The sequence below is a fragment of the Ornithodoros turicata genome, chromosome 1, assembly GCF_037126465.1.
Source record: "Ornithodoros turicata isolate Travis chromosome 1, ASM3712646v1, whole genome shotgun sequence".
NCBI lineage: Eukaryota > Metazoa > Arthropoda > Arachnida > Ixodida > Argasidae > Ornithodoros > Ornithodoros turicata.
The window spans coordinates 52,500,337-52,514,268 of record NC_088201.1 but is presented as its reverse complement, the minus strand read 5'-3'; the positions used below and the strand labels follow the sequence as shown (position 1 = coordinate 52,514,268).

At 48.3% G+C, this 13,932-nt stretch overlaps 1 protein-coding gene across 1 annotated transcript in view; it reads left to right on the top strand.

Moving 5' to 3' along the window:
* The window catches only part of LOC135378256 (synaptogenesis protein syg-2-like), a 637,949-nt gene extending 628,410 nt beyond the window's left edge, over positions 1-9,539 (top strand). The window contains exons 13-14 of the mRNA XM_064611235.1: positions 3,898-3,925; positions 4,996-9,539. Of these exons, the coding sequence (XP_064467305.1) occupies positions 3,898-3,925; positions 4,996-5,008 (41 nt within the window). The 3' untranslated portion in view covers positions 5,009-9,539. The remainder of the gene's footprint in view (positions 1-3,897; positions 3,926-4,995) is intronic.
* The last annotated feature ends 4,393 nt before the right edge of the window (positions 9,540-13,932 follow it).

Below are 13,932 nucleotides of genomic sequence, written 5' to 3'. Positions count from 1 at the left end.
GTTGCCGGATATTCCTGCACCGGGAGGAACTGAAACCCCCACTGAAACCCCACGGCAATACCGTTGTTCTTGAGTTGTTTCCATATCTCCAGTACGATACGTGCTATGGGGTCGTCGATGCGGGGGCTACACATCCGCTGAAGAGAGCACTTGAAGTCTCTAAGCAGCACTCTTCTCTGCAACGTTGAGTAAAAATTCCAAGGCCTGCTTGATGGCACCGAGCTCGGCTGAGGTGGAAGACACTTGAGTGTCGATGCGACCGCCTCACGAGTGCTCGAGTGCAGGGCACCAGAACGCTGCCGTACTACTTCCGGTAACGGGATTGGTGGACCTTTTGGTTCTTTTCCAGGATGGCTTCTTGTACAAGCGCCTTTGCCTGAATGCTTGGGACCCCGAAGAGAGCAAGCGCACTGCGGTCCCTGTCGAAGAAACCGTGGCTCTTCCGCTCTGGAGCTGGGCCTAGGGCCAATAAGCATCTTGTAGGTGTACCTCTCCAGTTTCCTGAAGAGAGATCCGCGGTGGCGGCGTATTCTGCGGATGATCTTCTTCCCAGCGTGTAACGTGTGTAGTCTGTCATACTGTCCCAACAAACGATCAGTAGCAAAAAGACGAACGAGCATTGGTCCCGCTTCACCGTAAACAAGTTCGGTAAGAGATCCCGTCCACTCCGGCTGCACTACGTCGACGGCACGATTACAGTGCCCGCGTGAGTTCCGCCATAGTGAAGGGCTCGTCTAGTATTTGTGGGTCCTCGGCGAATGCAGTAGTAGGATCTGCCGAGTCTGGCGCCGGGTCGAGCGCGGCTGTAGTGATGAGGGAGTCGGCCAGAGCTTCAGCTGTATCATCCAACGACAATCCAAGTCGCGCTGCTAGGGTTGGAAAGGGTAGGGTTTCCTTGGCATTTCCTGTCATCGCGTTTATGGTGTACCACACAAGGGACCTTGGAGTGCGTGGGTCAAGTGAGCTGCAGAAGGAAGCCCACAGAGGGCGACGAAGACCGATGCAGTGTCTCCTGGCGACGGCTGATATACGCCTGTACTGAACGAGATCGGTGCGAGTGCCAGATTTTCTTAGCCGGCGTTCTGCCCTGCGGCATGCGGCGACCAAGTTAAGAAACTTGAGGTCAGGGGAAGGATCACTTCGTTTGCATGAGAAGGTACTTGGTTGCACTGAGCACGCAGGCAAGAGTAGCACCGGTAATAGTACCCTTTGCTGCTTCCAACTGGCGCCTGTATTGGTCCCAGACTACAACTTTTCGTTGTAGTTAGCACGTTTAGCACGTTTTTGTGGGTTGTTGCAGGGTTTGTTGCAGTGTGACCTCTCAGTGTAATAAATATGGAAAAGTGGTCAGTTTCCCATGTATCTGTTTCAACGAATCAAGATACTGGGACATCTGGTAAGTGGATACTCAAGTCCAGGCCACTATATTTGTCTGGGGCTGGTAGAAGGTAGGGGAACCGTCGTTTGCGACTATCAGTATAAGTGTGTCCACAGCTTCTTGGATTTCTCGGCCTCTTGCATCTGTTTTAGCGCTCCCCCAGGTTGTGTTGTGACCATTGAAGTCACCACAAACCGGAAGACGGCCAGGACACTTGCTCCGGATGAGGTCAAGGCAGTGGGGGATTGATGGCGACGTCAGCTTCGAGTAGCCGGTGATAGCTGCTGATGCCTGTAATCCGCACTCGCTGAGAGCCACGATGGGTACCGAGTGTTTCAGGATCCGTTGCTGAAGCTCAGGAAGTTTACCTCGAGCACGTTACAGTTCCACTGTAGGACGGTTGCCGAACGATGAGCGGAAGACGCTTGTATAGTTGTACTGGCCATCAGGGAGTAAGAGCCTGACTAGCGCAGTGACTGCGGCGCGTTCGATGCTTCGCTCCCAGGAGCTACGTCCTTAGGAAGCTGACAAGTGACTCCTCAAAGGGTAGGAGGAGTGAGAAAAATTAGCGAAAGCCGGCTGGAAGCCAAGAGCTCGCAGTGAGTGCTCTCACCATTGCGAAGGCCAGGTTCGTATGTTTCCAATTGTAGTAGCCGAATGAGCACATGCCGAATGAGTACGACAGTTTCCGGAGGGAGCTTTCTTATCTCATGGCGGGGGGTTCCTTTGCATGTCAGATTCCTTCCTGTTTTCTGCGGCCCGTGGATGCCCTTGCGTAGCGCCTGTGCCGCACACAGCATCACTGTAGGAGTGTTTGACTTGTGCGCAAATTTGTCGATGATCAGTGGGACGCTTTAGGGTGAGAACAGCTCTGGGGACACCCTGGTCATGGGTGTGCTCTGCTTTATTTGGCCTGCGTTGGATCTCTTGGATTATCTTGCGAGCTTCCCGTGAGGAGACTTTATGTTTGAGGCTGTATCGGTGCACGGCCGTTTCCAGTTGTCTAACCGCGCAGGCCTTGTCTAATACTGAATGGTTTTGACCGCAATTCACGCATTTAATTGTGTTGCCTTCATGGCAGTCATTGGTGCTGTGCTCGTCTGCACACTGCATACATGATTCGCTACGCTGGCACGTGGCCTTGACATGACCAAAACGGCAGCACCTGTTGCACTGTTGTGGTCGTGGCTTGTACGTGCTCACTAGGCACTTGACGGTACCGATATGGGCAGCTTGAGGAAAGGGGCCAGATTGAAAGCGAATCTTAACCCACTCGCACTACTTGCCAAGGCGTCGCACTCTCATAACTGGTAAACGCAGCTGCTGAGAGATCTCTGTATCGAGCATGGAGAGGTCTTTTACGCGAATCATTCCCGTTACTCTGCTGGTAGAGGCCGGAAGTAACGAACTGACGTTAATTGTGCACAGGCGGCGACAGCCCCAGGAGCTTGTTAAACCACCAGATGACCTTACGTCGACGGCGACGATGTTCTTTGACACGTTGATTCGTATTTCGGTTGCCTCACTGGGTGCAGCTGACTCGAGGTATACTTTCAGTTTCGCAAGTCGTAGGCAATTGACACTAACCCCCCTGCCAAAGGGACGGAAGAGAACGGTGCGATGGACTATTTCTTGGGGCGAAAAGCGACGAGCACTTTTCACCGTTTCGTCGCTGGAGCTTCGATAATTGCCAGGGCATCGCTCTAGTTGCCGCTTGCGCTTCAGATGACGTCTAGGAAGGACGAAGTCGCGAACTTCAGTTGCTGACGTGTCGACCATATCGTCGTCGCTAGGACGAGAGTCGAGGTTGCTACCGCTGTCTGGAACATGGCGTTGCACACTGGACTCCAGGGGAGTAACGAAATGTACTACCGTGTTGGAGTGGCTAGTTGACGTCTCGACTGGTCGTGGAGAAGTAGCGGAGGCTTGAAGGGCTTGGTGCTTCAAAGGGCAAATCTCAATAGTCGGTTCTACTTCATCCTGCGGTTTGCAGGCCAGTCTAAAAAGGCGCTTCAGGCTGCCCGTTCCCCTAAGGGAAATGAGCACGAATAAGCTGTACAGTCCTATGAGAAGGGAGGTGTTATATTAGGACTAAGCAAAGTTTTAGCTTGCCAGCAGAACACTTCGTCTTCGTTGCTTCTTTCTTCGTTCCCAGCAGCCAACTGACCGTCGCCGAACTGCCCCTGGGGCTCGTGCCCTCGTGGTCTTTCACGTGCCCCTCGCAACATCATCGTAGTTGCCGCGCACTGAATAATACCGGTACCACACCTAATTTGTGTAGGGCGTACGCCTTTTTGTGTCAGTTAGCATGACTGCATAAATGTGTCATAAAAAGTCGTTCGCCTCCCTCCAAATCAGGGGGGAGAACGATGTCATTCTAGATGACGGTTGGGTTGGAGCGTGTTTAGCACCTCTGAGCGACGTAACGACACCAAGCTCAAGGCTTCAATATAATGAAGGGCATCGTAGAGTCGAATGTCACTTTATGATGACTTGCTTTACTATTTCTCTCTTTGCAGGGCGGCGGCGAAGAAGCCCAGAAATAGAGTAAGTTCCTTGCGTTCATTTTCTTCATTAAATGGGCACTAAAGAGGAAACAGTGCTGCCCACGAAATGAAGGATGACGTTACATTGACACCAAAACGAAAGGAATCCGTTGCGTCTTTGTTGATTCATTCATGTGTGAAAGAAACCGCAATTTACCATCCCCCATCTCTCTCTCTCTCTCTCCTTCTCAAGAAGCGTGACAATGCGGAAAGTACTGAGATTGGTCTGGTCCAGCGATATCCCTCAATAAGTGGACAGATTCTTTGAGGAGACCAATGGGAGCCGGTTCAGCATTGTCGTCCTTCTTGAGGAGGGGAGAGAGAGTGAGATAGGGTAAATTGGCGGTTCCTTCCGCCAAAAAAATTACGAACGACGGACTGGATAAATCCCTTTGCGTTTGTGTTTGTGCCAATGTAATGACATTAAGAGGAAGTTTTTGCACCTTAGTGGCCCTGTAATATTTTAGTGCCACACCTTAACTGTAGTTATCTGCATTGGGTCATTCCCAGTGATGGGCAGTAGTTCAACAACATGTAGTTAGACTGCCTTTGACGTAGCTGACCGGTAATTGCAACTACATGACGAAATGTAATTCAGACTAAACAGTTAAACAGTTGTTCTTGTAGTTAACCACTGTATATTAGTTGCGATCGCACAGCAGCTTACGCCCCCCCCCCCGGGATCCGCCACTGACAGTGTGTGTGTGTGTGGGGGGGGGAGTTGCTTTTGAAGAAGGCCACATTCTCACCAGCAGGAGAAACTCAGCAACTCGGCTGTGTCATTTTCTAAGAAGTAAATAAAAAGAAATCGCCGAGTTGTTTGCGATTTGCTTATTCGAAGTGCTGAAAATGCAGCTTGAAAGCAGCTTCTATTGATGATCCTCATTTTTTCTGGTATACCAGCACGGATTATTTCTTGGGGAATCAATTGAATGCAACCGCTATCTTGTTTTTAAAAAAAATAAGGGCGTGTTCATCAATTGTTAACCACCGATGTAAACCGAGGGTAGGCCACGCTTCCGTCACGCGCCTTTTTCGCGTAACAGTAAACGATTCTTCTACCCCACGCAGTGTTCCAAAATGAAGTCCGGGAAGTAGATGTTTTCATCGTGGCCAAGTGCAGATAAACCTGAAGGAAACTGTATGAAGCATCACAACGATGTCTCACCATGAGGGTGCCGTCCCAGGCGGAGCACCTGCAGAAATCATGTGCAGCGTCCAACCGCCACAGACAGACAATGGATGGATGAAATTTCTCTTCTGCCTCCCTCAAGTGTTCATCGACAAGACACAAGGGTACCTTGCGCATAGCACGCGACTAGACGTTCCCTCAGTCTAGTAGATTACTGATACGGTGCGTGAACTGACGTCGTGAGTGCCTAGTTTGAACCTTCTGTGACGTTGGCTGCTAATGTGGCTCGTGTAGTCATGCTGAATTTTTTGACCTGTTGGACAAAACTTCGATTTGTGGTGTACTAGCCGAGTTACGACCTTCACGACAACCACTATTTACTGTAAGGACGAACTACGCGGTATGAACTTGAAAGCTACACGAAGGGAGAAACTGCTTTTGATCGACACTGAGAGATACTAGTACACGATTGACAAGGAGTGGACCAATAACAATATGACTCTCGTCTTGTGACAGCCATTAAGGTATAGGAAGTTATCAGTGCCGTTCAAAGCCTACTATCGATGAGGTGTCGTGCAGTGATATCTGTTGCTACTCTTATCAGCCTTCGACGCATACTAGACAACGTTAGTAAGGAAAGTAAATTTTGAGTTTGTTTAATCAAGCAAGTACACATTAGTTTACCTCCTTCTCTTTTAACCAATAACGCGTGAACTAACTTTCTGTTCGTCAGTTACAGGGTGGGCAGCACGTGGCGTCTCTATGGCACTTTGCCGTAAGTTTTACAGGAAAGTCTAAAAAAGTGAGCTCCGAGGGTAACTGGATTAGATTGGAGATCTGAGTTGTCGCCGGGAAAGCTTGCCATGACAGTACGGAATACGGCTTATAATTAATGTGAAAGCTAAACTAATCATTCAACAATACAAAACTTAATTGAGCGACTGACGCCCTCTTCGCTTGTTTGGCACGGAAGACTGTGTTCCAGCCCAGCTACATGTTGACAAGACTTTGTTCGCAAAATCTGTAGTTCAACAACCTACAAACAGAGAAGATGCAGCTCTAAAGGGAAGTAGAGAAACACTCTCACTCTGGCAACACTGTTTCGTATCGTCCGTTTCATTTTGTTTTCTCAAAATGTTTTTCTCAAATGTTTGTCATTTTGTTTTCTCAAAATGTAATCCATCACAATTGAACTTCTGCATGCAATAAGAGGATAAACGGACTCACCACACTACATCGTTATTGCTGCACCGACTGCTGTATGAAACGCCTTTCCTACACAGTGACACATCCGACAGTATTTGTTACCTGACGTCACGATCAGGCAATAACGTACCATCCCCACAGCAAACATATGTTACTCCTCACTTCCATGGTCATGCAGTGCAGTATATTAAAAGAGAGCCTGACCATTACAAGGAGCCTAAAAAGGAGACTCGACCTGCCAATCGAACTTGGGCACATTTCACTAGTTGCCCTTTTCCATGCGGGACGGCATGACACCAAAATTTCACAAAAAAATGGAGGATGGTGCTTAGAACGGCAAAGCGGAGGTTTCGCAACGAAAACTATTCATAGATTACTCTAATTTCGTTCTGTAAGTATCTATCCTCCTGTATCTAACTGCAAAATCAGCTTCAACTGTCGCTCTGGCATCATTACGTGAAAATGACACATTTCGTCGCTAACGTTAGGCCTAGTGAAGATCGCGACCTCAAGAGAATAGCAGGAAAGACGTCACTGATGCGTAATATTTTGCATTATATAAATGAATTTTATTTATACATACATCTTTGTCCACTTTTGATTCCATGTGCTTATGTTGCGTGATTTAGAAGTTCGTACAGGCAGCCGTCTGTTACGGATAAGCGACTGTGCGTTCTCCTGGCCAATCATTTCTACCAACAACCATTTCTGCAGTTCTGGGTCTTCCCAACATGCCTCTCTCCATGTAGATGGCGTTGATAAAGGTGGGCACAAAATTCGTCGTTGTGATCTGTCACCAGTGATATCCGTTTCAATCTAAATCAATTCGATTTCTTCAAAATGATGGCACCCAGTAAATATGGATGCGGTAGAAGTACTGGATGGCCTGCAGTAATAGGGAACTGTATTTCGACCTGTGATTGGCTAGATACATCAAAACGTGGGTGGTGGCTCAGGTATATGCAGGTCCCATGAATGGCCAGACTCCCTTTTAATACACGGCACTGTGGTCACGTGAACAATGTACATGGTCCTTAAAACTAAGTTGCCCTTGTTCAGTTGGCTTTTGAATAGAGTGTTAGCAGACCGTCGATAGCGTGACTTCCGAAGCACCGTGTCTACCCCGCCCAATCAACTCATACGATTCTGAGTCATGCACGCCGCCATTGGTTCTAGTAGTTACGGTGACTTCACAGTAACGTTATCAACTTTCTACTAACAATAGCGGGTGATAGTGGACCGCTTATAACGTCTTGCCGTGCCAACCGGAACCAATGACAGAGAGCGTGGCTCTGAATCTTATATGCTGATAGGGTGCGATACACGCGGTAGCCTACTGTGCTACCGGTAGCGGTCTGCTAACACTTGCTCCTCTCTATTGACAACGCGATTATCTTCCAAAGCGAAAGACACCGTAGTTGCTTTGCCATACATGGCTCATTTAATCCTGATAGCGTCACGACCGTGTACTTATTGAAGTTTCACTTGTAGAAACGCATCTGTTCCTCTGCCTGAGGCTGCGTTCTCACCGAGTAACTTGGACCAACTCGAACCAACGTCTTATGATCACGTTCGAGACCGCGTTCGCAACTCGGTAGCTCCACCCATAAGCAACCTTACGGCAATCGGAGAGTGTGGGTTCGAATCCAACTGATGGTGCCTTTTCTTCAGCTGCTCTTATTCAAACCTAGGTCAGTTCATATCGCCGGCAGACCAGCAGTATCTTAAAAAGAAAGTTGGGCGAGCACGGTCGTGTCCGAGCCGTAGTTTTTTTACACGAAAACGTTACGATCTCCGATTCCGTTGCGGGATTTTAGTGTAAGAAATACAATTCTGTATTCATTTATTCGAGAGGATAAGGGCTCACTATGCGAGCCGGCATTTGCCTCCGCCGCTAATCATCTTCGGTTACTCTCGTTGCTCTCCCGATCGCTCGGAGCCACCATTTCTTCTGATTGCCGTTTTCTTCGTATCTGATCACATTTTGGTTTCATATATGCCGACATTCTGGCTGAATTTTAATATTTCAATTCTGCAAATTTATAAAATTTTTTGTTATTGTTGCTGAAGCCGATATCGCTTAAAGTGCGCTTAGCACCTCTCCAGAGCTTTCCAACGGCACCTCGATCGGTGTCCTAGCTGCAGGCGTTCGCGAGGTAGACTGCCCGCAAGGTACGCGTGCCACTATGTTTTCGTTAATAGAGAGTTAGTTACAAAAAAGTATTTTTCAGCTACACCTGAATTGTGATGTGTGCAGGATTTGAACCCATGCCAGGTAGTGCGTCACGAACAAAATCGCATCACTCCATCGGGAGTCACGTGACAGTGTTCCCCTTCACTGACTGGCCGGTGCATGAGCAACTTCTCAAGATTTCGCTCGGCGAGCGATGCCCAGCAACTCCAGTTGGTGGGATTTGTTGGTGTCAGCCGACTGCCAGCAACTCCAAAATTGCTCATAGTTGCTGGGAAAAGTGACCCCGTGTGAACGCAGCTTGAGGTGCGCTAGCAAGCAGTACTTCGCTACGCAGTTTTCACACGTCTGTCTGGCCATACACTTTTGAGTGACATACCCAAGACATACTTACTGAAATAGCTTCGCCGTATGTTCGACTGTAGCTCTCCCGTATTCCTGCATATCCCCTTGTTGCACACAGAGGTTCAAACACTGAGTGCATTTTAGCTGATGCCATGTGATTCGTTCTCATCCGAGCTCTCATTAGCTTTATACTCAATTTACAGCAAGAAAGAAACCCCAGATATGCACACAAGGATTTCCAACAGCTGCTTTTATGTCATTTTCGTCTCCCCTGTTTTTCAACGATTGTGTTTGTGAGAGGTCTATCATTGTGGGAGCTCTAAAAAAAACCTTTTGGTATGTTTGTACTATTTTGTGTGTTTTTCAACGTTGTACAAACATACAAAATAATTTTAAGACCTCTCACAACGATGGCGTTCATATCTATGTTGTGTCGTGCTGTTCAACCTTCATTCACTGTCTCCAAAAGGGGAAACAGAGGGCGGAATATTTCCTCTACCTTGCATATTCCTCTATCTCGTGAGTTCGTACAATCGCGTTCTGTAGGAAATCGCGTGAGAAATGCGAACAAATCGGGTGCCTTACATAACGAGCGCTCGGTTAGCATGGGCTGGAGTTACGTCAATGCGTTGTAAGTGATGAGAGGACATGAAAAGTTATTGTGTATCTGCTTACATTATATTATGTGTCATTCCGGAGAAGGCAGCAATACCAAAGCTATAAAGACTTTTCTTCTTCGTTTCCGCAGCAGAATGTTCGATCATTCTTTGCAGTTCTACAGAAACACGACAGCTGCAGAGCTCACGGTAAACGCAGTGAGTCCCTTGATTCCCACGCACGCGAAGCGAGCTTTCTACTTTTCATCCAACTCACATCACGAATGGCGTGAGTGTTATGATAGAACGAAAGATGTGACCGAATCAACTGGAACATGTTGTGTTATGGGGTTGACATCGATGTCATTCCCCAGCAGCACGATGAACGATTGTTCATGCATATTGCGTCGACGACGGGATCCCTATAAGCCTGTCATACCAGGCCGTGACAGCGGTACTCCTTATTATCAGTTGCCAACGGAGTGCGGCGGGTGTGATGGCAACAGAAGGTACGGCGGCGCCCTTTCCACTTCCACTTCCACTTCCACTCAGAATGAGCCGCAAGGTTTCGGCGTAGGTGACGGGCGAGGCTATCCGCCACGCGCTCCCTTGTCCCTCTCGTAAAGTTCACGATGGTACTGAAAGTGCGAGTTCACAAGGGTAATCAGGTAGCTCCAGGTTCTCTCCCACTCTTTTTTTTCCTTTTTTTTCGTTTGCACCTGTGCGGAACGAAACACCTTGCCGATAAGACACATCCATAATAAAGTTACTGGATTGGGGAAAGTGCCGCTATCCTCTGATCTTTGCCGCCGCGATTTTGCAGCATTAGTGGCGGCCGTAGCAAGCAAACCAAGCATTAATGTGGAAGCCATTATTGCTCCAAGGTCGCGGCGGGAAAGGGAATGGCTGGCATTACTTTTCCCGACCCAGTGACTTTATGCAATAAGACACTGCTAAGACATCTACAGGAGTGTCCACGAAATGCGCGAGAGTACATTACCCGAAATGCACAGTCTCCCAAAATGCTACTCCAGGAGCGAATGGAGGATGACGCTAGCATTTAGAATGACGTTTTGCTAAGAAAGTGTTATGCGGTGACGTCCTTTTTAGAGATCGCCCCCATGTGCAAGCGTCGTTCAAGTTTGAGCGATACTTTTCTTCGAGAAAAATAGAGTACATAGAGAAAAAAATGAGTAAATGGACAAGGAGACATAGAGCGAAGCTACAAAATGGGACAACACAGGACAGGCTCAGAAGAACATCGGTAATTTTATAATGGAAGTACGAGAAAAGTATGAGGCGCAGGAGCAGGACAGGGCAGATGCCAGTGACGTGGTTGGTCAGCAAACGAAAGAAGCATGGTTGATGCACAGGTCACCCTTCTCCAGTATTGTGGCAGCTTCCATAATTTCCCGAGACTTGGAACGTCCGAGGATAGAGGTCTTGTCGAAGCAAGGCTGACATCGACAACCATCCACGCCTCGGGAGCAGCTGAACGGAGCTGAAAAGAGACCGCTCGTGTACCCGAAGGCGTTGGTTAACGCATCGGCCCCGACGACACTACACGACATGGGTATCTTACAGGTAACGCTTTGGCATACTCCCTGTATGGATGGTAGTGTTTTAGGGCACATCCCGGTGTCGGGGTTGCACCTGACAACTCTGCCAAGGAAACAAGCTTGGCCACACTCCTAAAGACCACCTGCACGCCGTGCTCGGCCGCCACCTTCCTCAGCCGGTGACTCACGGCGTGTATGTAGGGGACAACAACACACTGTTTCCTCTCGTGCTGTAGAGCTACTGGCTTCTTTTTTAAGAACTACTTGAGTATTCTGGTGCCAATGTCTCGCACACGGAACACGGGAAAGCCAACACTGTAGAGTCGACCTAGCTGCCGGTTAAAACTATTTGTTAACTGACGGTCGCTCCATCGGAACAGAGAAGCGCGCCTGGTGCTGCTATTCCCTCCCTGGGAGGTAGAGGAGGACTGCAGAAGAGCCTTCGTGGGACGTTGCATAACCTCCCAACAAAGGCCCTACCTAGGTGAATCCTTGAGTGTAGGAACTGGATGCCATCATGTAATGGAACCTCCGCAGTAAACTCCAATCCGAACGTTACCTATGAAATGCCCACGTCTTACAGTGCCGTCTACGTTGACGAAACTGACCGGTGCGTAAACCAACGTCTTCAAGAACACGAGCGGCCACTTGAGAGTTCCGTTCATCTGTACCTAAGGCCCCACGTATATGGATGTGGATATCAGCTTTGCTCCGAGAAAACCTCTATGCTTAGAGGTTACAAGCCTCAACGCGTTCGGGAGATTATGGAAGCCGTCAGAATATGGGGCAAGAATGACCAGCGCATCAGTCAGCCTTCTGTTCCCCTTTCTGACGAACAATTTGGCCTTCCTGGGACACCCACGTCGTTGACCTCTTCCATTTCCTGTCCCTTCAGCTCATGTATGTTGTACTCCCATTATGCAACTGCAGTTTTTAGTCTAAGCACGTCCTGTGTTGTCCCTTTTTCAACTTCGCTCTCTGAACCCCTCCGCAACGTCTCCTCAAACATGTTTAAAAAACTAGCCCAACTATCTACGTTCAGTAAATGTCATTGGATAAGACTTTCGGAGGACAAAGTACAATCCCTCTCGAGTCAGTTCGGGTTAGTGGCAGATCGAGCAGTGCACGTGCAGCAGCTGCAGCTATCATGGCGGTGAGCAGTGTGTCTGTAGCTGTGAAACAGTGATGTATAATCAGTTCTTTGTGAAGGAGAACGTCAAACCAGATGAGATTTTTACAGGCAGAGTATGGGGAACAAACAATGTCAAGGCAAAGAGTGTACGAATGGTGCAGACAGTTTGGTAAAGGACGGGATACGGTGACGAATGCACCACATGGGCACGTTCGTCCGTCTGCAGCCACGCCGGTGAACATAGCGGTCGTTGAGGACGCTATCCTCGAGAACCAGCGAGCAGCAATTTGGGACATTCCAGTACAGCGCGATATTAGTGTTGGCAGTGAGGAGACAATCATTAAGGAGCACTTACCGTTCATTTTACACAGAACGAAGCACCATGCAATGGCGACGTAAGGCTTACCCGCTGCCAAAGAAGAACATGATGTAGCTGTCTGGCTGGGAAGTCAATAGGAACCCTCTTCTGGGGCACGCGGGATGTCATCCACGTGGACTTCTTGGAGCAAGGGATCGCGATTAATGCCCAGTACTACTGCACGTTGATAAAGGACGCCGTGCAAAACGCATTTCGGCAGAAAATACCTGGTATGTTGCCTGGAAGGTTCATTCTCCTGACAATATCCGGCCTCACACGGCGAATTTGGCGGTAGCAACCCCGGCGGAAATGCTCTGAAGGTTTTGCCTGATGCGCCTTGCGGGCCACATTAAGCCGCAAGCGATTACCATTGATTTGGCCCCAGAACGAGCACATTGGAGGAAGGACGTTCCACATAGATGCAGCCATTCAGAAAGATGTCCTGCAGTGGCTACGACAGCAGCCCACCACTTTTTCCGCTAAAGGCGTCAAAGAGTTGCCACAGCGATAGCAGTAGTGTCTGGATACGCACGGTGAATACTTAAAAGCTGACATGGTTTGGTGCTTCCGGAGTTCTCCATCATATTAAACGAAATAAAAGTCGCACTCAACCTTGATTGTTCCTTGTAGCTGCCATTTCAGTGGAAATGCAGCGGGAAATGGGGAAAAAGTGGAAAGTGCAGCGATCCGGAGAAGGTGGGATGAAGCGAAGAAGCCTCATGTCGTGAAGTGCCGATATTTTGAATCGTTGCTGTTCTTCTGTTGTGCTGCTAGGGTTTGTTTTATTAGACCGTGCCCTGGGCAAGTGTGATCCTTTGGAGGCACCATTTTGTGAGAAGGTATGCCATTCATAATCTGTGTTTCAGGAATATTTTTTTCCTGCTTATCGTGATTGTTATCTGTTCGGCAAAGGTACCTTTCACTGGGGTTTCTAAACCTACTCTTTTAAGGTCGGATGTGCAACTCTTGTGACAAACATTGCAGCGCTACTGGGAACACAATACATCTTTTGTGATGTCCCAAAAGTTACTTCGCTATGTTGCTACATTGAAATCTGATTTTCATCAGTCAGTGACACACAGATGCAGCGCGGCACAGGTATTCGCTTCCTCACTTGCATGACCATGGTCAGTCTGCTTATATGAAAGTCTACTTCCGTTGAAGGGATAGTCACCCACGTCACCCACAGTGGTGTCTACCAGAAGAGATGTGTGAACAATGTGCAAATTGCAGACCCCAATGAATGCATAAGCTATGTTCCAGTTCGTTTATTCAATCTGGTGCACACTGGACAGCGTTGCTCTTGTATGCTGAAGGCATGCCAAAGGCTGGAAGTACGCCTATCCATTGTACATAGTACATACGATTTAAACTCATTCAGAGCCTAGAACAACATCAACACTGTTCATATTTTTTCTACTATTGGCGAGATGTGTGTCTATTCCCTTTTGCATAGGGACGATGTTATAATAAAACTGTATGATTATTT